General features: G+C 35.8%; 2 protein-coding genes across 5 annotated transcripts in view; both read right to left on the bottom strand.

Moving 5' to 3' along the window:
* loxl4 (lysyl oxidase-like 4) overlaps positions 1–7,948 on the bottom strand; it is a 35,354-nt gene extending 27,406 nt beyond the window's left edge. Inside the window, exons 1-2 of one of the 2 annotated variants that reach the window (XM_052572298.1) lie at positions 3,015–7,948; positions 1,716–2,031 (exon numbers count right to left, since the gene is read on the bottom strand). In XM_052572298.1, coding sequence (XP_052428258.1) covers positions 1,716–2,010 — 295 coding nt within the window. In that variant the 5' untranslated portion in view covers positions 2,011–2,031; positions 3,015–7,948. Of the gene's footprint in view, positions 1–1,715 lie in introns of both variants that reach the window. The other variant, XM_052572297.1, reaches the window with a different exon arrangement.
* Positions 7,949–8,034: 86 nt separating this feature from the next.
* zgc:123010 (uncharacterized protein LOC641500 homolog) lies at positions 8,035–25,611 on the bottom strand. Of its 3 annotated transcripts, none has more exons than XM_052572302.1 (16): positions 25,230–25,611; positions 22,083–22,198; positions 20,883–20,963; positions 20,641–20,697; positions 17,046–17,237; positions 16,809–16,934; positions 13,420–13,468; positions 12,815–12,905; positions 12,563–12,704; positions 12,351–12,455; positions 11,755–11,833; positions 10,902–10,935; positions 10,695–10,769; positions 10,512–10,614; positions 10,298–10,433; positions 8,035–10,223 (listed from the first exon to the last, which is right to left on the bottom strand). In XM_052572302.1, exons 1-15 carry the CDS (start codon positions 25,282–25,284, stop codon positions 10,326–10,328), a joined length of 1,413 nt encoding a protein of 470 aa, XP_052428262.1. In that variant the 5' UTR covers positions 25,285–25,611; the 3' UTR covers positions 8,035–10,223; positions 10,298–10,325. The 3 variants fall into 3 exon arrangements, with proteins under 3 accessions (XP_052428262.1, XP_052428260.1, XP_052428261.1); XM_052572300.1 differs by having other exon boundaries at positions 10,330–10,433; positions 25,230–25,594; XM_052572301.1 differs by having other exon boundaries at positions 10,330–10,433; positions 22,125–22,198; positions 25,230–25,587.
* Positions 25,612–25,685: the final 74 nt, after the last annotated feature.

Genomic DNA, 25,685 nt, shown 5'->3' with positions numbered 1-25,685 from the left:
GAAAAAAGAAAAAAAAAATCTTGATGACAACTTCTCAGTGTGACCCGGTTCTCGAGTTGTATAAAGCAATTATTCACCCATAAATTTACATTTACTGAACATTTATTCGCTTTAAGCCCATCGAAGATGTAGATGAGTTTGTTTAATCAGTGGAACATATTTTGAGAACTTAAGCATTACATCACTTGCTCCCCAATGGAGTGAATGGGTGCCGTCAGAATGAAGGTCCAAACATCTGAACATCTGATAAAAGCATCACAATAATCCATGAGTATTCCACATGACTCCAGTCCATCTGTTCATGTCTTGTGACGTGTAAAACTGCATTTTTAGAAACAAATCCATCATAAAACATTAATCCATAATTACAATGCTTTCTAAGTTCATCCAGTACAAATCCAAATCCAAACATATATTTTTTAAATGGTTTTGGCTTTTACTTGTAAACAGAGTGTGATCCATGTGTATTCAGACAAGATGACTTTTTCACTAGAGAAAGCAATAGCCTATTATGGATAAAGGACTGGGATTTTTGTCAAAAGGGATGGTTTGAAGGTAGCAGCTTCTTAATGATTGATTTGTTTATTACAAACATGCTGCTTTTCACTTCCCAAGACATCACGTGATGGACTAAAGAATTGTGGTGAATTATTTTAATGTTTTTATTAGCAGTTTGGACTCTCATTCTGATGGCACCCATTTACTGATCCATTGGTGAGCAACTGATATAATGCAAAATTTCTCCAAATCTTGGATGACCTGATGGTGAATTATTCTTTTAACATTCAAGGAAAAGATTATCAATGAATATTGATTTACAGTTTGGTCTGTTAATAACAGAGTTATTGTATGGGCTTGAAAGACTTAGAATGCAAGTTACATGGACCACTTTTATGGTACTTTGTCATTCTTTAACTTTAAAAGTTTCAGTCTCAAATCATTGTGATACAATCTTAAAAAAGCTATCAGTATTAAAAGTTATTTTGTGTTCCACAGAAGAAAGTCATACAGATTTAGAACAACGAGAGGATGAGTAAATATTTTTTGGGATGAATTGTTACTTTGAACAAGCCACTACCAGCTGCTCCATAATAAAAGTTGTTTAAATAAATGTTAATACATATGTATAAAGTTGAAGTCTGCAGACTTCATGTACACAATACAAGTTAATATGTGAGAGAAGCATCACCATCAAAAGCATTACAAAAGAGCTCTAGTGAAGCTGTCTGAAGGGTTTGTTTTAGTTTTAATGACAGTGTTGTCTTGCCAACTAAGTGTTATACATGCTTTGGGTTAGTGGCTGTCTTTATAGCTGCCTTAAAGTGAAATTACAGGGAGAGATTTGGGCAATGTAAAGAACAGTAGCCCTGTGCACTTGCACTAGTGAGAAATAGCTATTAAATTTAACACTGTGCCTTCTTACACAACTGTGTTCAAGTATTTCACGTCATCCACAGTTAAATGTGAAAATAACAGTGATCAAATCTCCTAAACCTAAGCTATTCAGACAGCAACTCTTAAAGAAATAGTTCACCCAAAAACATTTTTGGAGCTTGATGGCCCTTGGTTCATTTTCATTTGTCAAAAAGAGCAGCACAGACATTCTGCTAAACACAGGTTTGGAACAACATAAAGGTAAGTAAATGAGGATAGATGAGAGTGATTAAAGATTCATAAGTCACAGGTCATGTATTTTTACAGATAAATTTACTCACCTTCTCCCTCTCCGTACTTGGCACTGTGCGCCCATGTTATGCCACTTTGGAAACCCAGTTCCCTGCAAACCACATTAGCGAGTTTAATGTCGACCTCATCATCGCATACAGTGCCCCAGGTCCCGTTGTGCAGGACTTCAACTCGTCCCTCGTTTTCTCTGTGGCCGATACCTGCCAATCGCACTTTTGCAGCAGGAGCACGCCTTGAGCGGCCTGGCGATTCGGGACGTGCATCCATGCACACAAAGAGGAGTGCAAAGACAAGAACACAAATGGGACTGATGGCCCGAATCATGATTGCACAGAGGGGAGTCTTCTGGAATGCAAAACAAAGAGTGTAATTTTTACTAAATGAACTACAAAATGAAATTACCAGTATTTTTATAAGTTGCATTGAGTGTGTTATAAAGACAAATGAAGCAGGTCATGTGATGTCAAAATGGCAGCCACCATGAGGTGACCCACTACATGCCTCTTTATCTGTTTATCTGGACATACTTAGCAAAAATACTTTTTAAAGAAAAGTAAAAAAAAAAATTAAGTGGAAATACTTTCTAAAAAAAATTTAATGTAATTTTTAATCCCACATTTCACTTAAAAATCAAAAGAAGAAAATGTAACAAAATAGTATACTATATTTACTATATAATAAAATGTATAATAACATTTTGCATAAAGGCAATTAAGAACATTTAAAGAACAATGTTTTTTTGTTGTTGCTTTTTGCATTATGACTTTACAATTAAAACTAAAATTAAATTGTAAAAAATTAAATTTAAATTAGATTTTAAATTGAAACTAAATCCAAAATGTTATTTCTATCTGTTATTTTTACTTATTTGACCAAGACAGTATCTTTGCAGGTGTTTGTGAGGTTCACCCAACAGATCTGTGCATATTGCATTAGAGCATGTGATGGATGGAAGAAAAGTTGAGTAGAAGTATGGATGCAGGAACATTTCACATGAAAGTTCAAATTAAGAAAAAAAGGGTCTACAATTTGTGTGCATAAATAGCAACATGATTATAAGTATCCAACAACAAACAGAAATAACTGGCTATTACTTCACCATCTCTATGTGGAGAAAACTATTCAGAGATACAAATAGATACCAATGTATATACATAACATATTTTACCACATCCCAGTATTTATTCATAAACCAATAAATGAAACCCATTGTGATGTAAAGCATGCACTAGAAGAAAAGGATAAACAGAGAATACATTTTAAGAACATCATTAGGAACCATAGCAGATAGCAGAGCAGCAGTGAGTTACAAGTCAAATTTTACTCACCTGGCAGCCACACGTAAGTCACGTCAGTCACGGACTGAAGGAAAATGAATGAAGGAGAGAGTTGAACATACACTCTGTCCCTCTCCTCCCCCTCCCTCTCTCTCCCTCCATCACTTCTACATCCCTCCCACAGATCTCTCCATCTCTATTTCAAAGCGTTTCACATCAATGCAGATGCAGCAGAACTGACTTTTTTTTGCTAGTTGTTTGATTTCTAGTATATTTTCACAAAATTGTGACTTTTTTTTACAATTTAATTTTTTTATACATTTTTCATGTAGTTTGATATAGTGTAGGCTATAGATGGATGGATGAGAATTAACATAGGCACAATAGATGGATAGAGAGATAGCTCAAAACACACACTTAAAACTGTGGTTTATGCTAGTGGAGACTCATCTAGTTCAGTCTAGGATACCCACATATAAAACTGTCAATACATACAATGTACTTTTAACAAAAGGTTATATTGTAAACATGAAGTTGCTATTTTTCTCATTTTGATCTGTTCACACACACTAAAACTTCTTATGGTCGAATTTGTAACACAAAGCCACAGGACGATCTCAAAGTCCTGAATAACTCAATATGTCAAATTCCAAGTGACTAAAAGAAGCTGCATAACCACATAGATGTTTCTCCAGTGAGGAGACCACAAACCTCACTCCAAAAAAAGCAAGACATCCTTCTCTTTAAACCACAGTAAGGATTGTCTTAAATATCTCAAGACTCATTTTCACCTCCATCCATAGTGCTTCACTCTATAGATAAAACAAACAGCTACTTGTTATTATTTGTACATATTTTAAATGATTGCACGTCTGTGAGTTTGAGACCAGATTAGCACGTTCTGTTGATATTCAGTGCATTTCAGTTTTAGCAAACCTCAAAAGGACTGTTTTAGATTCATAGGAATATTTCTAGCAAATCACAACCATAAATGTGTGCAAGGTGGGCTGTACCTCAGCAACAATTACCGTAACTTCCATGTACAGATTTAGAAACAAACAAGAGAAAAATGCGAAGGGGAAAAAAATGCCCTACCATTTTATGAAAATATTTAACAGTTTCCTCAGTTACCTAACCTGTGTTCATATATTCACTGTCAATTGAAAACTAGCAATTAAGTTGTTTTTGTGCCAAAGTTGGTGTGACTGTGTACTTGAATGCAGGACCCTCCCACTGGGTAAACCAAGACAGGAAGGGGGATCCTGTTAGAGCAGCTAATCTAAGAGAAATATTGCAAAATGACTGAAAGGGAGAGGAAAAAGTGCCAAAAATATACATAAGTGCCTCAACAAGACTATTACTTCCTATATACATATGCATTAAATCTGACTCATGTGTGGCATACGTGACATACACTACCAGCCAAAACTAAATTGCACACACCTACTCATTCCTCATTGCTACGGTTTTTCCACATTTTATAATAATGGGAAAGTCATCAAAGCTATGAGATAACACTAACTTATTTATTTAAATGGCAAAAAACACTATATTTGAATTTTTTCAAAGTCGACTCCCTTTATCTAGAGCTTAACCAACTTCATGAGAATTTATGAGATCACAGTGACAGATTCTGAGTTATAAAGGGGTACCTACAATTTATTCACATTTTAAAATAGAGTTGCAGTTAGGAGAGAAAAGTTGCAATTGTGAAGTATAAAAACAGATGCTAGGAAATATAGTCAGAAAATAGAGATATAAAAAGTTGCAGCTACACGGAATAAAGTCACAGCCATGAGATACTGTATAAAGTTGCTGTGAGACAAACTAAATAATGAAATAAAATAATAAAAACTAAATATTTTTGTAAAGAAATTAACATAGGCAAAAAAAAATTTAATTTGTTTGTTTTATTTGTTTAGAAATTAATGCTTTTATTCAGCAAGGATGCATTAAACTGACCAAACGTGACAAAAGATTTATGTAAAAAATGTTGATCTTTTGATATTTTTTTTTCAGCAAAGAATTAATCATAGTTTCTAAAGCAGCACATTAGAATGACTTCTGAATGATATGACACTCAACACTGGAGTAATGACTGCTCACAAAAATAAATGGCACTTTAAAATATGCTAAAAGAAGAAAAAGTTTCACGACATGGTTGCTTTTACTGCATTTTTAAATAAACATTAAAACATTAAAAATTGTTTATATTTGTCTTCTAAGTAATTTCGAGCATTTAAACACAAACCTTTCAGTCAAAATGTTTCTAAGGACACTGGAAAGAAATTTAGACAAGAGCAAAGTCAAAGTCCAGACTTGACAGTTTGACTGATACAATGCTAATTCACCTACAGTGAAGTCTATCAAGTCTATCAAGCATCATTAGTGAAGAAGATCCTAAGCAAGTTCCTCAGCAAGAACATGCAATGTCTTAATGGAAATAGATGGCAAGTCCTCACTGTGTATGTGTGTGTGAAGTGAAGGGAAGGCACAGGCTCTTAAGAGACGCTGCTGTGGTGGGGCGCTGCCTCAAGCTCTGTAATTACCCACCGAGACCCGGCTCTGCCCTGAGCCACAATTTGCGGTGCCATGAAATAAATACATGCTCTTCAACAATAAACAACTGCCTTTTCAAATTATAGCACCTCCTCTGGTTTACCCCCACCGTCACCTCCTGTTTTCGCTCTCTTCGCATGAGTCGCGAGTTTCATAACGCAGGCCATCATAGAACAGCTTCGCACGTCCATGAAGGGCACCACAGTCTGAGAAAATACTGCCATGGTTTTCAAAAAATGCAGCATTAATCACTTGAGTTTTTTTTTTTTTTAAATGCACTGCCACACATCAGAGCAAAGCGGTGAATTAGCCTACAATGTTGCCATTTCACTTGCATCGGCCTTGCATAAGTTTAACAAGAAAACGTTGTGGCAGGACTTTATTTTACATTCAATGCATTTATTTATTTGAAATATATTTAACAGCAAAAGCATAGTTTAGGAATAAAAAAAAAAAAAAGAGTGTAATAATTGCTGAAAATGTACTCCACCATCCAAGACATATAGGAGTTTGTTTCTTCATGGGAACAGATTTGGAGAAATGTAGCATTACATCACCTAATCACCAATGGATCCTCTGCAGTGAATGGGTGCCGTCAGAATAACAGTCCAAACAGTTGATCCACACAACTCCAGGCCATAAATTAACTTCTTGAGAAGCAAAAAAGCTCTGCTTTTGTAATAAACAAAGCAATCATTAAGGCATTTGACCCTTAAAATGTTAATTCCTCCATGTCCATCTCACAGAGAAATCTACATACATATTTATGGACAGAGCACAAAGTAAAAACATCATTAAAAGTGGATTTGTTTCTTGCAAACACACAGCTTTTTGCTTCTCTAGATGTTAATTAATGGGCTGAAGTTGTGTGGATTACTTTTGGATCATTGTGATGTTTTTATCTGCTGTTTGGACTCTCATTCTGACGGCACCCATTCACTTCTAGAGGAACCATTATTGAGCAAGTGATGTAATGCTAAAGGTCTCCACATCGGTTACAGTGATAAAACAAAACTCATCTATTTTTTGCATAGCCTGAGGGTGGGAACATTTAAGCAAATTATCATTTTTGGGTGAACTATTCCTTTAAATACTTTATAAATAATGTCCAGTAAAGTGTCAAATGCCAATTCAATGTAAGAAGCACACTTTTACTGGAAAGGTCTTAAATCTCAAAGGCCTCTTCCCAACAGCTGTGTTATCAATAGACTTTTCCTAAACAATACATCCAGGCCACAAACCACTGAGGCCACAATAGCAGGCTGGTGGTCAGATGTGCTGTAGGTCGCAGAAGTCATTTTCCCCTGATATAGCGGAGGCATGCTTTTAAATACAGCAGACTTTCATACTCTTTGTGCCATGTGCTCTTCATATGGGACGCCTGTGATTGCACGAACCACAGGTCACTTTCAAGTGCTGCTGATGAAAGAGGAGGATTATTTTGGATGTCTATAGACTGATGCTCTCAAGACATACTAGATATCTGTATGAATTATAGAAACGGTAATATTCAGTCATATATTAAATCTGTTATGCTGTTAACAAGTGTATTTATAAATGTATATTTACAGTTTACTGTGTAAGAACTCCCTCTAGTGTCAGTTGGTATATATACTTGAATTAAAGGAAAATGGAAACGGAAACTACCTGCATATATATTATGGCATACATAATAATGTAAAAATGTTATCAAGAGTATCGGTAACATTTTTCAAAAAAGTCTCACTCGTTAAAAAGAAAAAATCACCTAATGCATCAGCCAACACAAAGTAAGAATTAATAATATATACTACCATTCAACATTTCTGGGTCAATAAGATTTTTATGATGTTTTTGTAATAAGTACTCATCAAGGCTGCATTTATTTGATAAAAAAATAAAGAAAATAAATAAAGAAAATACTACTACTGATAGTGTGAAACATTTGTAAAACTTAAAATAATTGTTTTCTATTTGAATGTATTTTAAAAAGTAATTTATTCCTGTGATGGTAAAGCTGAATTTTCAGCATCATTACTACAGTCGTCAGTGTCGCATGAATCTTCGATTATTTTTATATGCTGATTTGCTGCACAAGTAATTTCTTAACATTAATGTTGAAAACAGTTGTGCTTAATATTGTTTGGGAAACCTTTATACAGGATTCTTTTACAGGATTAAAAACAGCATTTAAATAGAAATCTTTGTCACTTTGGATCAACTTAATGCAAACTTGCTTAATAAAAGTCTTAATTTAAAAATTAATAAAATTCTTACAGACAGTTTTGAATGGTAGTGTATTATTTTAAGGCATTTATTTTGGCATCTGAATGTCAAAGGTCCAATGCTAAATAACTGCGTTGTTTAGAGAGCTAGACAATAAGCTAGTATTCCACTATAAACTATGCCTTATACTGATTAGCAAAAAAAAAAAAAAAACTGACAAAAGCGGGAAAGGCCACAAAAGAAAAATAAAACGCATACAGAGAGAGTGGAAAAAAAATAACCGCAAAAAAAAAAAAGAGACAAAATATTCATTTTGAGTGATAAATATCCTTTAATGCATGACTGAACTCTATTAAGGGCTCTTTAAGCAGCACAACAGTGAGAAATTGTTGCCATTTTCATATTACTTCAAAAAAATAAAATTAAAAATTAAAAAATTAAGTCTTCAAAATAATTTATTGCCAAAAAAAAAGTAAAATGAGAACCACAGGTGTATGCCTCAGTCCCAAACCAACAAAACTGACATTTCTCTGAACATACATTAATTTTCTGTATTATTTCGTTCGCAGCCTAATGTAAAAGTCACTTCCCCGTTGTTCACGGGGGACCTCAGCTTAAATATGAATGCTAAAATAACTCATCTGGTAGAAAAGCAAATTTTTAAAGGCACTCTGGACTGTCACAGAGTCAAAAGAAGCACAACTGAACTAAAAGCACTAGTGTGACTACAGCCTGCATAAAAACCCATGCACTCATATCTAAAAACTGAGGAAAAGTATTTAACTTACACGTCGTAAATAGTGTATCGTACAAAAATAGCAATGTGTTGGTCTGTGGTAAACTAGGTAAACATTAGTGTTTCTTTGGTTAAGTGTGTCAGAAAAGTACGAGGTTATGAGGGTGTTCAAATGCATTCAAACAAGAATATTGCTTAATGAAATCATTATCATACTAATAATAACTTCAGAAATGTGCATGATGTTTTACAAGTTGGTGGAAGACATTTTATCTCAAATAGCCAACTTCCTTCTCATCCCCTAAACGCACAGAAAGAAGGTAAAAAAAAAAAAGAGGAAATGATGAAAACCACCTGATCAACTTTGTGCTGATGGTATGAAAAGTGCCAAAGCAAGAGTTTCCTGTGTCTCAGAACTCCAAAACCACAAAATTTTCTGCATTTCATGGAGCAGCATTACATGATCTATAACCAAAACCTTCTTTTGCGATCGCATTACGTGAAATCATTTTTCCATGTTCATATTTATAGATAAATGTAAATAATATCTAAATGGCAATGGGATGCCAATTGGAAAATACCATGAAAAAAATACCACCAATGACCACAGATCATCGATACCTTTTAGCAACACGATTCTGACCAAACATCTAGTCGTCTTGAGGGAAGAAGACCACGTTTTTCACTTGAGGAACAACCCATAGATCATCTGATTTGATAAAGTGCAAGACTGCAAGAAAAAAGCAGAATTGAAAATCATTTATCAAGAGTAGGGGTGCACAATAAATATCGACCGATAACTAATGCGCATCTCATCAGTAGTTTTTGCGCAGCTTGTCAGTTAACAACGGCTCTGTTTAGTAACAGCTGCTCTGTGAAATCACTGAGAATCGCTGATTAGAGAACCGGCTTTACTGACGAGATGCGCATTAATTATTGGCCGATATTTATCATGCACCCCTAATCAAGAGACGTAATTTCTTCAAGATTCAAATAATTGCTCTAACCCTTTGCAATACTGACATGCCCTCAAATCTCTTCAATTGGGGGCCTTTTGAGAGAATTAGCGGGAAAAGTCCACTTAAGAATATGGATAAATAAAGAGCTGGAGTGTGTCTGAGGTGGTGGAAACGAATCAAAACCCACAAGTAAAACTAATAAGATCATTTTCCCTGAAAGCCTTTTTCTCTCTCCACGCAAAATCCACATATGGCATAGTATTATTCTTTGGTACGATTCTCCCATCCTCAAATACAGTATCAAAATCATTCTCTCGGAATGAACTCAAATGTCAGCTCAGATCTACTGCTCTTCTTTGGGTTGGTGGAGTTGGCACGGGAAGAGAGAAGGGAGCATACAATATGAGAGGCTGTGTAAACCTCAGCAGACGGCGAAATGGTGCACCACCCAAACCTCACCTCAAAAGAGACACTTTTCCCAGAGTCCCGTCTGCTTTGAAACCCTGTGAGGTTTGGAGTCTGACAGTGAAGCACTCAAGAGAGCCATCGTAAGACTCTGATCCACAATACTGGTCCTGACCTACAGATAATCAAAGTGAAGATTACAGTCCCTAAATTCATGCAGTCGTCTCCCAGAGTTCTTAGGGGAGAGGAAAAGAGAGGCAAGAGTTGACTCAAGGTTGCCAGTCTTTGCCTCGATGATCGGGAATGTGCTTATAGCGACATCGATCTCCAAAATGACATCCGGTGGTCCTCCAGAAGTAACACTCATCTCCGTTGACAGGACCTCTGCGTCTTGGCCTAGAAAAATGATGAATTAGTTATGACATTTGCAGTGATTGCTGTTCAAAAACATAAAAAGTAAGCACCATTACTTTTCTTATTAACACCACGAAGTCTGAATTACCCAGAAGTCCCTGCAGGTTGTTGAATAGCAGGTGTCGGCAAGACTCGCTGAATCCGTCGATCTGGATATCGAACCACTAGTCGGGTATTCTCAATAAAATGTCCCTGAGAAGAGCATTTAAAAGGGTTTTACATACGAATATAAAAACATGCATATTGGATGATCATCAGGGTTTCACTCACATTGAGTTTCTCCATCGCACGGGAGGCCATGTTGGCATTCTTGAAGTTAACAAACGCACAGAAGCGTTCGTGCAGAACCCGAATGCTGTCAATTTCTCCAAAACTGGTAAGCATCATCAAAAATGGAAGCTTTTAGAAAATAATTCAATTATTGTAAAAAGCCAATGTGGCATGAGATCTCACATTTTGAACAGGTCCCACAAATGTTTCTCTGTCAGTTCTGTGGTCACGTTGCCCACCCACAGGGAATTGCAAGGACTTGTGAAGGAGAGCATGAAAATGACAGAAAGGGAAATATAGATACAGAATTAAAGGGAGAGAACGTTTCAACGTTTTCAAAAATAAACTAATGCACAGATTTAGACTGAAATCTGTTATATGATGGCTTACCCTGGTTGGAGGAGAGCACAGTCCTGATTTGAAGCTGTAAAACAAATATTTTTATTAGACAAATTAGCCATGAGAAATTAATTGATTTTGGCAAATTATCAATAGGGCGTCATTATGTAAAATGAAGAAAGTTTAAATTTTTTTTTTTTTTTGGGCAGTGCATTAAAGAATTTAACAAAACAGTTGAAGAAAGAAGAAAATTAAAGTAGACTCATATATTATGACATGTATATCAAGATAATAATAATGACTGGTGTTTCTTGAACACCAAATCAGCATATTAGAATAATTTCTGAAAGATCACGTGAGACTGAAAGCTGGAGTAATTTGCATCACAGGAATCGGTAACATTTTAAAATATTCACTCACCAGCCACTTTATTATGTACAACTGTTCAATTGCAACAGAGCAACAGAATGGGAAAGAAAAGCGATTTAAGTGACTTTCAACGTGGAATGGTTGTTGGTGCCAGACAGACTTGGTCTGAGTATTTCAAAAATTGCTGATCTACTGGGATTTTCGCGCACAACCTTCTCTAGGGTGTACAGAGAATGGTCCGAAAAAGAGAAAATATCCAGTGAGTGGCAGCGGTGTAGACGAAAATGCCTTGTTGATGGCAGAGGTCAGACAAGAATGGGCAGACTGGTTAGAAATGTACTAGAAAGGTGTACCTAATAAAGTGGCCAGTGAGTGTATGTTAAAACAGAAAGCAGTTCTTCAAAATAATATTTCTGTGTTTACTGTTTTGCGTGTTACAAAATAACTTGAGTACTGATTCCGGCCAAAATCAGTGTAGCAATAGCACCATCGTGTGGCTCAATAAAAATAGTTGGCAAAATGAAAGAGCTCTTACCCTTGGCTGCAACAACAGCCTGCACCGTGTTGTATTTTTCCAGCAATTGAATACTCTGTTCCTCATCATAGCCAAGATCCTAACAAAGAGAACACCTTTATTTATATTTCTGTGTATACTTTTCAATGGACTACAATACATTCGCTTCCAAAGAAGTATTTTTTAAAGCTGGCCCCATTCTAAACTGAAACACTTCACTCAAACTTCATCCTATTGTTATTCAAAACTTGTTTGACTTTCTTCTGTGGAACAAAAAAAGGAGATGCTTAGCATGGCTGAGCTGCTTTTATTACAACCAAAGTTATGTAGCTCCAAAAATATGGGTGAGTCATATGGACTCAGTTGTTGAAATGTAATTTTTTCCATTGTTCTTCAACTGAGAAGAAAAACAAGGAAGATTCGGAACAACAAAAGTAAATGATTTAGGAATAGTTATCTTGGGTTTTTTTGCTTTATAGAGGCTTTGTAAAAAGAAACTTTGGAAATGTGAACATACAAATTTTATCAGTATGTTCTTTGTTCTCTGGTACTAGAACCCACACCCTTTGTTCTTTGTGCTCTACTTATTGAACTACAATGAGAAGTCCTGTCCATACCAAAATTTGTTGCACTTTGCAGTACAAGAGGTCATTGACCGCTTCTTCGCAGTCTTGGTCCAGTTTTAGCACCTGTTCCATAGCTTTCTCAGCTTCGCTGTAACTCTATTACAAACAAACCCACATACAAATTCATTGATACACAGCTAAATAGAGATTCGCTCCATATACAGGAAAGAAAAAAAAAAAAACTATACGCCAACAGGTCATACCTTAAGCCCCATAAGTGCACTTCCTCTGCGGTAATAGCCTTTGGGCCAATCAGGAGCCATTTGGATGGACTTCTCAGCATCTGCGAGGGCCAGAGGATACTGCTCCAGACAACAGTAGCAGTACGAGCGATTTCCAAAAAACCTGTTAACCAAAAATCAAAGCTAGTAAAAAAAAAAAAGAAAAAAAAAACAACAACAACAGCCAAACAAACAGTATATCTAGATATGATTTCATGCATATCAATGCATCACCTGTAGTCTTTTGGATCACATCTGATGGCCTCTGTAAACAGACTAACAGCTTGTGTGTACTGACCCTCCTGAACAAATCGAATCCCTTTTTCTGGAGTGAAGAGAAAGAAAGACTCATATGGAAGAGATGGATTTGGAGGTATGTATGAGTAAAGAACAAAAGCAAAAATGTTTGACAGTGATACTCTTGCTTAGTAACTGTAAAAACTTGTGATCTACTGTGAAGCATTTGAAAAATTATGTAACTGATTGACCTTCATGTCTTTCCAAACCTATTTCTTTCTGAAGAACATTCTGGAATATATATTTTTTTTTTAATAAATGAAAGTGAATGTGTACCAGGGCTGTCGAGTTCCACAGTGACAAAAAAAAAATCATCATCATAAAAGTTATTAATTAGTCTTCTGAAGACATTGAGATTTAATTTGTATTCCAAAAAGCATTCAGATTTGTTTTCCCCTCCAGCTTTACCTTTTATGCTCCACTGAAGATAGAAATAGAAGGTTGGAACAATATAACAGTATAATGACCATTTTAAGGTTAAACTAAAAAAAAAAAGAAAAAAAAAAAAAAACCAAGAACAAAGAAAAGAGATTATTACACACCTACTAGTAAGGCACTTCTCTTAGTCTTAGCATCTGGTAAACCTATGACCTGTTTAAAAAAATAAAAAGTTATATTACAGCGATACCACAGGTTATTTTCAACAGTCAAATGTAGGGATGTCAAATTTCGATTATTTCCATGATCGATCGTCGTTTAAATTAACGATCAATTAATCGATTAATCGTTAACCATAATACTGCAAAATGCGTCTATTGCAGGCACGCAGTCAGCGGTATGACAGGATGTGCAAAAGCCACACACAAAACGCTTTCTCACTTGAATTAAAGAGGTTTTAGTCTGAATAAAATGCTAGTAGCAGGATTATAAAATGAATAGATGCGATTATGATCATTTGATAAAATGAAGAGAGCGCGCCATACTTTTGAGGTCATTTTACTTTGTTGACAGTTTCCAATCCCGCACGGAGAACGCTGAACGCGCATCTTTAAATGGTTTTGTGGTGCTCGTTGTTGTATTTTAAAGCACAATTGCAATGTTTTCAACTGACATTATTGTATTTAAAATAAAATTATCCGAAATGTGGATCGCGTGTGACTGCGCTGCACATTAAGTGAACTACATCGGCGCTGCTACACCAAAACACACTGTTGCTCACATTAATTTGATCCTGCTGGATTATGTCCTAGAAAATGTCAGATTTTTAAAAATCCGGCATACAGCGCATTAGATCGTGACAGTGCATGCGTGCACACGAGGATGAACGAGCGCGGCTTTGGCTAGATTTATTTGGAGGTTATTGCTCATGTCTCATTCGGCACAAATCGAAATGTTTCCATATTCGCAATGTATTTGAATGTTAAACTATTATTTATAATGTAAACTAGGCTTGTACTTAACACGCATTCGCATATAGACGGAAAAGATGATCCTCTTCATATGAGCAAAAACGTCATTGGAACAGCAGAGAGGACCGGTATACAGGTCTATTTAAACTGACCAGTGTAACCTTTTAAATGTTTAGTTGACTATTTTATTTTGATAATGAACAGACTGCGATGTAAGTTTGAATCGCTAGAATATACGTGTGCAGCAGGCTCCAGCGCGATCGAAACAGCTGAGACAGAAGAAAAATATATATATTTTCCGCAAAAGTGTTTACTTTCATTTGTGCACACTCACAATAAAAACAGAAGATTTGTGCTCTTGTAAAATAAAGCAAACAAACAGAATGCGTTGTCATCCTTTTTTTTTTTTTTTTTTTTTGAACTTATGGAGCGGAGCGCCCACACTTCTGTTTTAAATCCGTTAATCTTAATTATTTAAGTCGGATATATTTCGCATAGCCTATTTAAAAAAAAAAAAAAAAAAAAACATGAAAACAAATTGTTATTTTTATGTTGGGCCTATTACTTAGTAGGCTATAAATTTTCCTTAAAGCATCCCATTTTGTCCCAGGGCTTAGAACCTGTGCCCTAGTCAGGTCCATGCAGAAACTTGTGAACGATGCTCGGCGTCACCGTTTAGTGACAGCAGTGAATGCTCCAGGAATGTGTCGGTCACAGCGCCTATTAATCGCTGTTTTGAATCCAGCAATTATTTATTTAGAAATTATAAGATCTGATTATGACAAGTGTGGTATAAAAGCTTTGTTTATTAGAGGAATAATAGGTTAACTGGAAAATTTTAGATCGCGACCATGCTTTTGGACCCCATAGTCTTCATTTACGCGGCTTTGTTCTGGTTTGCCGGTTGGTCACGAATTTCCACAAATTCAGTATATTTAGGCATTGTTTCTTTTCCTAAATCTTCATAGTCTAACCCTCTAATTTCCCAGGTTTATTTTATTATCTTTCGCTTTTAATAACTGTTTTCGCATCTCTTACTGTGGTAAACATGGGAAGGGAAATTAAAGATTTCATGAATTAAGAATTCGTTCGATTTATTAATTTGTTCCCTTATTTCACTTAAATCATGGGTTATTTAGGGAACAAAATTAATGAAACATGGACAATTGCCACATTAATAATTCGTAGGAATGAATTAACAAGTTGTAGGAATGAATAGACTAACGTTACCTGTCCTGTCACTGTGTCCCGCAGCCCTGCAAAGCGCACGATATAAAACAGTTATCTGATGAAATGATTAGTAACTACATTTCTATTGCATTTAATGTTGAAGAACTTTTATGTTGTTTCTATTTTAATGTACTTTAAAGTTTAAATCACATTAAAAGCTTAATTTGTACATTGTGAATGAATGATGATGCTTTTATATATCGTCACCGTAACTCACAGCCGCTCGCACGTGTTGAGTGCGCATGAGCCGAACGCAGCCCAACATTGAATCGGTTAACCGACCATCGACAGCCTTAATCGATTGCATCTCTTATCGACAATTAATCGATCATCGATTAATCGTTGACATCCCTAGTCAAATGCAAAACAAATTTAAAGCTGCATGAAAAACAACATTCAAAATATGTAACTACTATTCTGAATGATGATTGAATAGTTCAGGAAGGATGTGATATGATTCTCCGAAAGTACTGTCTGCATCTCAGTTCTATTACTATTCATCTCAAATTATAATTGTGTATCCTTTTCATTGAAATGTATTACTTTTTCTTTTAAATAAATATTTTTAAATCTGGAAAGTGCCTACTATTTTTAATTTCTTTAATCTATTCACTGTATGCAGCATTATAAATTAGCACATCCCAGATCAGTACACTACAATAGTACACTGGTTTTGAAAGAGGTTTCTTAAGTTCACCAACGCTGAATTTATTTGATCAAAGATACTGTGAAAATATTAATATTGTTAAACATTATTCCAAGTTAAAACAATTGCTTTCTATTTTAATCTATTGTAAAACTGAATTTATTAATGTGATGCAAAGCTAGCCATAGTGTCACATGAGCCTTCAGAAATCATTCTAATATGATGATTTGCTGCTCAAAAAACATTTAGTATAATTAACAATGTTGAAAACAATTGTGCTGCTTAATATTTGTGTGGAAGTAATAATTTTAGGAAATAGAAAACTTTTTTAATTTTAGATTATAAATGTATTTACTGTCAGTTTTGATGCATCAGTATAATGCATCCAAGATGATATGAATAAAAAAAAGCCTGTATTTATACTAATTATACTAAAAATTCTAGCTACATTTTGGAATGGTAGTGTACACAAATCAGTCATGACAGTGGAAGTACTGCCAGCTGAAAAAAAAAAAAAATGTAATCCTGTCATATAAGCCCAGAGTGACAGCACCTATAGATTTATGAACTATGTTAATACCCAAGATTCCCAACGCCCAGGTTCTGCATTTACAGGCTCCACCTTTACAAAACAAGAGTACGGGCAGCCCACAGATGGCAACAACACACATGACACTACAGTAAATACACAATTACAAAAACTCACTTCTCCTGTCCTGCTCTCATTTTCCTTGTTCTCTTTCGACTTGTGTGCTCCTTTACTTTTAGCTTTAGGTCGAATGTGACTGACAGCATTGGCAACAAAAGCACTGTTCACATCCCAGCCTGGGTCCTGAAAATTAAGAAACCGTGTCGAAGCAAGCAACTGAAACAATTTAACATTCAAATAGCAAACTCTGGATGTCCATCAGTGGGAACAGTATGGTTGGCTCAGTTTCCATACCTCCTCACTAGCACGAGCCGCCAGCTGTTGGTTGCTTTTGTTCCCTGACGCCAGTGGAGGTCCAAAAGGACTTTTACTGTGAGGAGCAACTGGCTTCTCTTCCACTTTTGAAAGGCCGATACATTCCACCTCCTCTGACTCAGACTCCTCAGACTCATCAAGTTCAGAATCAGCTCCAGCATTTTCCTCCCCCTGAAAAAATAAAAATAAAAAAAATAAATAAAAAAAATCACATTTGAAATGAATTGAATTGATGGCTATTTTCATGGAAAGATCAATGTATTTTAAAATAAATAAACAGAACTGAACCAGAATCAGAATGAGATTCATTGGCAGGTGTGTTTACGCATACTAGGAATTTGTTTTAGTGACAGAAGCTCCACAGTGCAACAGAATGACTGTGACAAGACAAGAGAATAATATAAAAAATATATACTAAATAGACAATGTACAAAATAGCAAAAACAATTTTGTATGTACAGGTATTTTATGTAAATAAGAGTGTTAAAAAAAAAATGTGTGATGGTGTTGTGTTCTCCATGATTTATGGTCAAGTGTTCATGCGATGGATTGCCTGAAAGAAGAAACTGTTCCTGTGTCTGTCCATTCTGGTGTTCAGTGCTCTGTAGCGTCGACCAGATGGCAACAGTTCTAAGAGTGAGTGTGCCGGATGTGAGGGGACCAGAGTGATTTTGCCAGCCCTTTTGCTCACTCTGGATAAGTACAGTTCTTGGAGAGTGGGGAGGGTTGTAACAGTGATTCGCTCAGCAGTCCGGACTACCCTCTGTAGTCTTCTGAGGTCAGATTATTTAGCAGAGCTGAACCAGACAGTTACTGAAGTGCAGAGGAAGAATTCAATGATGGCAGAGTAGAGCCATTTCAGCAGCTCCTGTGGCAAGTGGAACTTCCTCAGTTGGCGAAGGAAGTACAACCTCTACTTGATCTTTTTAAAAATGGACTCAATGTGAAAGTCACACTTCAGGTCCTGAGAGAGGATGTTGCACTGGAATCTGAATGACTCCACTGTTGTTACAGTGCTGTCCATGATGGTGAGTGGGGGGAGAGAAGGGGGTTTCTCCTGAAGTCCACAATCATCTTCACTGTTTTGAGCATATTGAGCTCCAGGTTGTTAAGACTGCACCAGACAGCCAGCTATTTCACCTCCTGACTGTAAGTAGACTCGTCACTGTCCTGAATGAGGCTGATAAGTGTTGTATCGTCTGCAAACATTAGAAGTTTGCAGAGGGGTCTTTAGATGTGCGGTCATTGGTCTACAGGGAGAAAAGCAGTGGGGAGAGGATACAACCCTGAGGAGCTCCAGCACTGATTGTACGGGTGCTGGATGAGAATGAGATTTACTAGTTGCTGCCTGTCTGTCAGGAAGCTGTTAATCCACTGACAGACTGAGGTGGCCACAAAGAGCAGAGTTAATTTGGACAGAAGGTGGTTTGGGATGATAGTGTTGAAAGCGGAGCTGAAATCCACAAACAGCATCCTCACGTGAGTCCCTGGTCCCTGGTCTGTCTTGATGCTGCTGGATGTAGTGCAGTCCCATGTTGACTGCATCATCCAGATACCAACAGACAAGCCATCATCAGCCTTTCAAATGACTTCATGGTCATATACGTTAGAGCCACAGATCTGTAATCATGTCCTGTAATTTTGGGAATTCTATGGGAAAGGGATGATGGTGGAGCATTTGAAGGCCTTTGCGAGAAGTTAGGGGCCTGTGGCTTTTTTCTCTTGTTCTTTCTGAAGACCTGACACTAGAGGTGTAACAATTCACTTGTTTTCTTGATGCATCGATTTCAAACCCTGACGATTCATATGAATCGATCTTGAAACATGATTTTTGAATTGTGAATCGCCGATATCGAACAGTAATCGATTTAAAGCTGCGGTAGGTAACTTTTGACGCTCTAGCGGTTAATAAACAGAACTGCTTGCGTCTTGCGGAAGAACATCATAGCCAGAACTACTTCTCTCTGTTTATGTCTATGAAGAATCACGACGGTACTGGGTTACTCCGCCGCGGTTCCCCCGAAGCAATCTAAAATGGTCTGAATATAAACACTTATTATAGGTGCACCTTAGTGATTCAGGACAAGCTAAAAACACGGTTTGGAAAATGGATTCATGGTGTACTAGCTTATTATATATATTTTTCTACATTTTGAACACAAACAAAGTTACGGACCGCAGCTCTGATTGGTTGTTTCTTACAGGGAGCGATGGAGTTTCTGCAAATAAGCTGCGTATTTATTGCATGGACGGGGCAGAAATGTAAGTGTCTAAATCTTATGCACAGTTTTACTGAATGATAAATTTGTTTTCACAATGCTGAAAAACCGAATGTTTGAAGGGAACTGTTGAAATAACACAGCATTAACAATGACTTAGAAATAAGACAAGGTTTATCTGAGAATTAGATGCATGATAGTTAAGCAAACAGACATCGGGAGCGTTTTCTCTCAAAATCACCATTTGCTGAAGGAGACGAAAAGTAAAAGAGCTACTAGCATTTTATTTCGTGAAAATTAGATAAAGAAGTTTTCACACTGAAAGAGAAGTGATCTCGCTTTCATAGACATGCCAGGCTTTATCTGCAGCTAAACTGAATAAAAGCAGAATGAACTGATGAAACATTTAAAAAAATATATTTAAAAAAAAACACACACACAATAAGTAAATACACATATTTTATGTTGCAGTGCTACTTGACATATAATTAATTACAGTACAGAAACTATAAAGTATATTTTCTATCTTATTTTGTGCAGAAAACTGAAATAATTGCTAATTAAATGTAGCCTAGTATATAAAACAATCATAGACAATTATCGATTAGAAATGATTGATTATTGTCCAGCAGTGTATTTGATCTCTTACAGCTAATTTAAAAGTAATAGAAAAGAAGATAATTCCTTATTCCTTCCTTAAATAAGAGGTTAAAATCAGATCAGACCCAGAAAGATTAATCTGTGATAAATAATTTGTTTTCATTTTTGTTCAATTTTTAGAGAATTTTTATTTTTGGTGTAACAAAATACTTTCTGTGTTCAGGTTTGAATGTAGTAATAATAATGCAAAAACCTACAATTCAAATCAACATTTAAAACAACAAAAAATATAAACCTTGACAAAAAGTAGTCTTTGAGAATGCCTTAATATACATTTAAATCCACAACCTAATAAAAGGAAACAATTATGAATAAAAACATCTAGGAAATTGAAAAGCCTCTCTATAGAATCCTATAATACAGGAATCTAGCGGTTGCACCATTTCCTTTTTTTGCTCTCACCAGGAGGTGCTATTCTGCCTTCAAAAATAGGATTTAAAGACCTATCCTCTATTTAATATGAAATACTGCATTGATTAAAAAAAAAAAAAAAAAATTTATAATTATTTTTTTTTTTTTTTTTACTATTTTCATTCAGGAATCAGGAGGGATCAGGATCACCTAAGGGCTAAATATGATACACTGATCTGCCAGAACGTTTATAAAAAATAAATAAATAAAAAAAGAACGGAAGAAACATCCTGCATCTTAGACCTCTTACAACAAGCATCCTCAACCTTCTAGTTTTATTTTACCTGTTCAGTACTTTCATCCTTTTTACCCCGCTCTAGTTTCTTCCGCTGACGTTGGCGCTAAAAAAAATAAAAAAGATATTAAAAACTTTTTGGCAGCGACACAATGCACATTATGAAGCTTATTTAGGCCTCTGTTAACAATAAGGAAAAAACAACGCTCAATAGATCTGTCCTGACAGTCAACTCTAGGTTAAAGTGGACTCATTCTTTTACTTAGTGTGTTAAAGTTAATTTCCTCTCACCTTCCTTTTGGCTTTGCGTCTCTCTGCTTTCCGTCTGGCCTTCTCATCCTCACTAAGACCTTCCTCACCATTTAAGACATCCTGTAAAAAACACAAACACAAATGTATTAGTGTATCAGGAACACACACACATATACATACATCTAAATACTATGTTTCAGAAGAGAAAAATTGTGCAATATATCAATATTCCTTTTTTTTTTTATTAGGCCTATGTCCTTCATTAAAGGTGTTTAAGAAGGCAAATCAAACCTTATTTAAGATAGATTTTAGTTACATGTGCTGCCTACAACAAGGTGGAAATGGTTACAAAACCACTGTGGAGGACTTTGGCCACCATAAATCCATATGCAGATTGATAATGTACAAATGAATGAAAGTGAATGAAAACAGTGTTGCTCAATCTATGAGTGGTTAACCAACTAAAATGCTAATCAAAACTTAAATTCAAGAGGACCGCAGGGAAAAGCTATGGGACAGAAGACAACTCAAACTCTTTAATGTTACAGTCAGTTAAGAATGCACACTACCATGGACCAATAAGACACAATATGAAAGTTCCAGCATGAATGAGAAACATTAACCAAACAAAATACAGAGTTCCTTGGAACAAAAAAGCCTCAGAGCAGCTGCGCAGTTTATGCTGGGAGTATCTCTGCTTGGAGCACATTGACCTGACCTTAAACCAACTGATATGTTGAGGCCTGACTAGAAGATAAAGTTCATGCACTAACAAAAACATCAAGGTCTCGAGGTTCAGCCAAGATACCTACAATGGCCCAAAAATGGTTGGACAACTAAAGCCATACTTAAACGTATCAGTGTCTTTGCATTACATACAGATACTGTTTAACTGTGGCTTTTGATCAGTTGAATTTGCTCATCAAATAAAAGTAAAAAAAAAAAAAGTAAAAAATATAAACATCATACTGACCCTAAACGTTTAAAACGTTTAAACTAAACAAAGATTTTAGTATTAAACGTATCTATAGTAGCCTTAAAAGTGTATAAATAAACTTTATACTATACACACAATACAAGGTTATTGTGCTGAAATCGTTGCCATAATTCTTCAAATTTAATTACATTTCAGATTTCATTTCAGACTAAACTATTAGTCAAAATGTCTGCAAACAGTTTGTTCAAAAACAGCATGGAAACATGCAGGTCTTTTGACCTCTTATTACTGATTTAACTTACATCTCGGGCTAATTCAGGAAAAAGAGCCCACTGTTCTTGTACCTGTGAGAGTGTGTGGTCATTCTGCTCGGGGAGGGCACCAGTGTCCATCTCCTCTGGCCTCTCGTCACTGGAGCCTGTAGAAAGATGCAATAGAGAAAACAATGGATAAAGTCCAGTTCAAGCCAACAGAATCAGTCAAGCATTAGCCAACATCATATTTTCTGAGAGGCGAAACATTCATTAATGCAGAAATGAAACTTAACTCTAGATCACAAATCCTAACCACATTTACCATTTCCTATAGTTCACATGAAAAAAAAACATATATATATATATAAATTAATATATATCCATACATTTGTGAACACTTCTCATTCACTTAAAAATTGGCAGACCATCATTTTAATCAAAGTGCTAAAAACCCAAGAAAACCTCACAATCAAGCACTAGTTTTACTTGTATAACTTACTATAACAATTGTAAGCTTGGCCGCTGATGTTTTGGCTTTTTAACATTTGTGTGGTCCAGCTGTGCAAAGATTATAATTTCACATCATCTTTGCTACAGAAAAACCAACCAAATCCAGGGCAAAAACACACTCACACATTAGTAAAACACGGGAAATGGGAAATGTTTCAATACAACTGTCAGCTAGCCTAAAGTTTCCTTGCATTGGTAAACTTAGACCTTGCGATCATTTCTCCAAGCAACACATAAAATACACGGCTCAAAAAATTCTGCAAGAAAGCCATTTACACTGTGGCCTAATAAAACAATATATTCTCTGAAAATCATCCAAAGACTGTGTTTTGGATTTTGCCATCAAATAATGTAATTAGATGGATTTCTTTTTTGGGATTCCTGAGAATTCAAGTTTTATTCCTGATTCAGCCCAGGGCTTTGTTACATTACAATAAGCAAGCATCTGCAAAATCTCCAAAATATAAATTTTCGTATCACATAAATAGCACAGAATGACCAAGTCCCACTTTTTTTTTTTGCATTCGTTAACCAAACACTAGCATTCCTGTTTCAGAAAGGGATGTGGATTTGAGACTTTTTTGAGAAGTTTTTTAACTGATTCTTTGTTACAGAGAAGCAAAGACACATTAGACACTCCTTATCCTCAATCACTCCCATCAGCCACAACAGCCTTAATATCCTGCATATAGAAGAGAGACACACACATCTTGCCTTTGGTTACAAATCACTGCCAAACTAACTCCAAAAATCTCAAACAAAAAGCAGGCAGTTGATGCATTGGCTAACACACTTCCCTTTAAGTGACTCATCCCACACTTCTCATCTCAAAACTGATTTACCTTGGTATGACACAAACCACTTGGCCCTCAGCTAGTCACGTCTTCCTTGGATTATGCAAACTGTTCCATGCAAATGATCCCGACTTATACTGTTTTCACTGTTGTGAGTCAGTATGCGGAATCCATTTGACTAAAACAGCAGCTCAGAATCATGATTCATACAACAAAAAATTAAATGCATGCAACAGCAAAAAAGACAAGTGAGGATTTTTAAAAGGTGTTACAATGTTAAACAAAGATGTTCATTTCAAAATGTGAACCAGGAATGATGTCGAAAGCTATATGGATTACGTGACAAAACACCTCTGAACATTTTACTATGAATGAAACAGACAGGCAAATTGCAGTCTACAAGCAACAACCATGAAAAGTTAAAAAAGAAAAAGAAAAAAGAAAACTATGTACACTTTAGCATTTTATGGTGATGGCTCTTGTTCTTATGCATATTCACACTTCTAACAACTTTAAGTACAGCCCAATATTAGACAGTACTTCAAATAGACCGCAACATTTCAACAAATACAGTAACAATACACTCAAACACACAATTAAAAATATAGCTAAAGGGATTTTACAGCCTGGTGTCATCATAGGAGAACCTTTTCAAGTTCCTCAAAGAATTTTCATTTTCTAACTCTTTAGAAAACCCTCCATGCAATTGTGCTTTGAGTAGAGCTCAATATTAGACAATGCAAACTAGCATTACTGTATGTAATGGAGACTGCAACAAATACAAAAAAATAATATAAAACAAGTTCCTCGAAGTCAAAGTTCCTCAAAGAATTTTCATTCCATAGCTCTTTAGAAAATCATTCATGCAATGGTGCTTTAAAGAGACAAGACAAGAAAACCCTAGTCTGAAGAATCCAGTTTAAACTGGTAGCTGTGTTTTGGAACATAAAGAGGTTTCTGTATGACTACTGGCTGGTCAGCTAGCTACATTTATCATAAACCATCTTGCCCAATTTAGGCTAGATGGTTTACCAGCTTATACTATTTAAATAGCAACAACCAACATGTAAAAAACACTTCAAGCTAGTATTTTCAAGATTTAAATATTTTCAAAGCACTTTTTTTATAAGATTTGTTGCTTAAAATGGTAAAGAAACACTGAAAACACTTTGTTTATAATTGTAAAAAGTCTTGTTTGCCTGTAGACGCGAGTCAACCTTTAACCCCTAAACTGTGCTTTTAATTTACAATCCTACAGAAATGACTACAAGTCAAACGAATGCAATGCGTCTGAATTGGTTTGTCTAAAAATGGCTACAAAACCACTATCATACAGAAAAGGATGTGTTAAAATCAGATTTAGCGTCTCTGTGATTCACAGGCCTGTTTTGCGTGTGATTTCTTAAGTATTTGAATTAGTTTTCAATAATAAACTAAAACGGCTTAAACAAAAAGCCTGTAATTAGTGTAAACATTAAGCCTACCTTTCTTTGTAAAACGTAATTAAAATCATTTAGAATCTATGAGACTTTACCGAAAAACTTGAGTTCATTTTTCTTCGTAATATTTTTATATTTAACATTAAAAGTAGATTTGACCGAAAAAAGGTTTGGAGACTATTACAATCTACAAATAAAAACTACATGGGTGACAACCGCAGTTACGTGTAGTAATTTTTTCATAAATTACTTTTGCGTAAATTGATTTATATCACATTATTTATTTTATATAAAACTGACTGGTGTAATACAACTTTATATCACTGTCACTAACGCGCTTTAAGGCGATAAAAGTGGATTGTATCTTGTCGTGTTTTACGGTTCTGATTCATGGAAAACTAACTTTATAACTCGGACAGACAGAAACAAAGTTTCCATGCAGAGGAACTCACCGCTAAGCCCCAGTAACCGGCAGAAATCCAAACTGAACTTCATCAGTCCGACCATTCAGCATTATTACCCTCAATACCGCTACAGGAACGTAAATACAGCACAATACACGTCAATTCGACAAATGAATCGTCATATTTAAACTTGTGGTGTTTCTCTTCCTGGGCGTCGAGCGAAGCGCCAGGCGTGTGTGTTGAACTGAACTCAAGCGCCTCCCAGAACCAGTGTCTTAAAGGGCCGCGGGGGCATAGTGTTCTGGAGCCACACTTGTTCACTATGGAAAAAAGCTATTCCACATTTTTTTTCTATTGTTTCAAAACACATTTTATGACAACCTCAGGCCATCTGAGATGTAGACGAGTTTGTTCATCTTGAACAGATTTGGAAAAATGTGGCATTACATCTCTTGCTCACCAGTGCAGTGAATGGGTGCCCTGAAAATGAAGGTTCAAACAGCT

The sequence above is a fragment of the Carassius gibelio genome, chromosome B13, assembly GCF_023724105.1.
Source record: "Carassius gibelio isolate Cgi1373 ecotype wild population from Czech Republic chromosome B13, carGib1.2-hapl.c, whole genome shotgun sequence".
In the NCBI taxonomy this organism is placed as follows: domain Eukaryota; kingdom Metazoa; phylum Chordata; class Actinopteri; order Cypriniformes; family Cyprinidae; genus Carassius; species Carassius gibelio.
The sequence above is the reverse complement of the archived record's forward strand: the minus strand, read 5'-3'. Positions and strand labels throughout refer to the sequence as shown.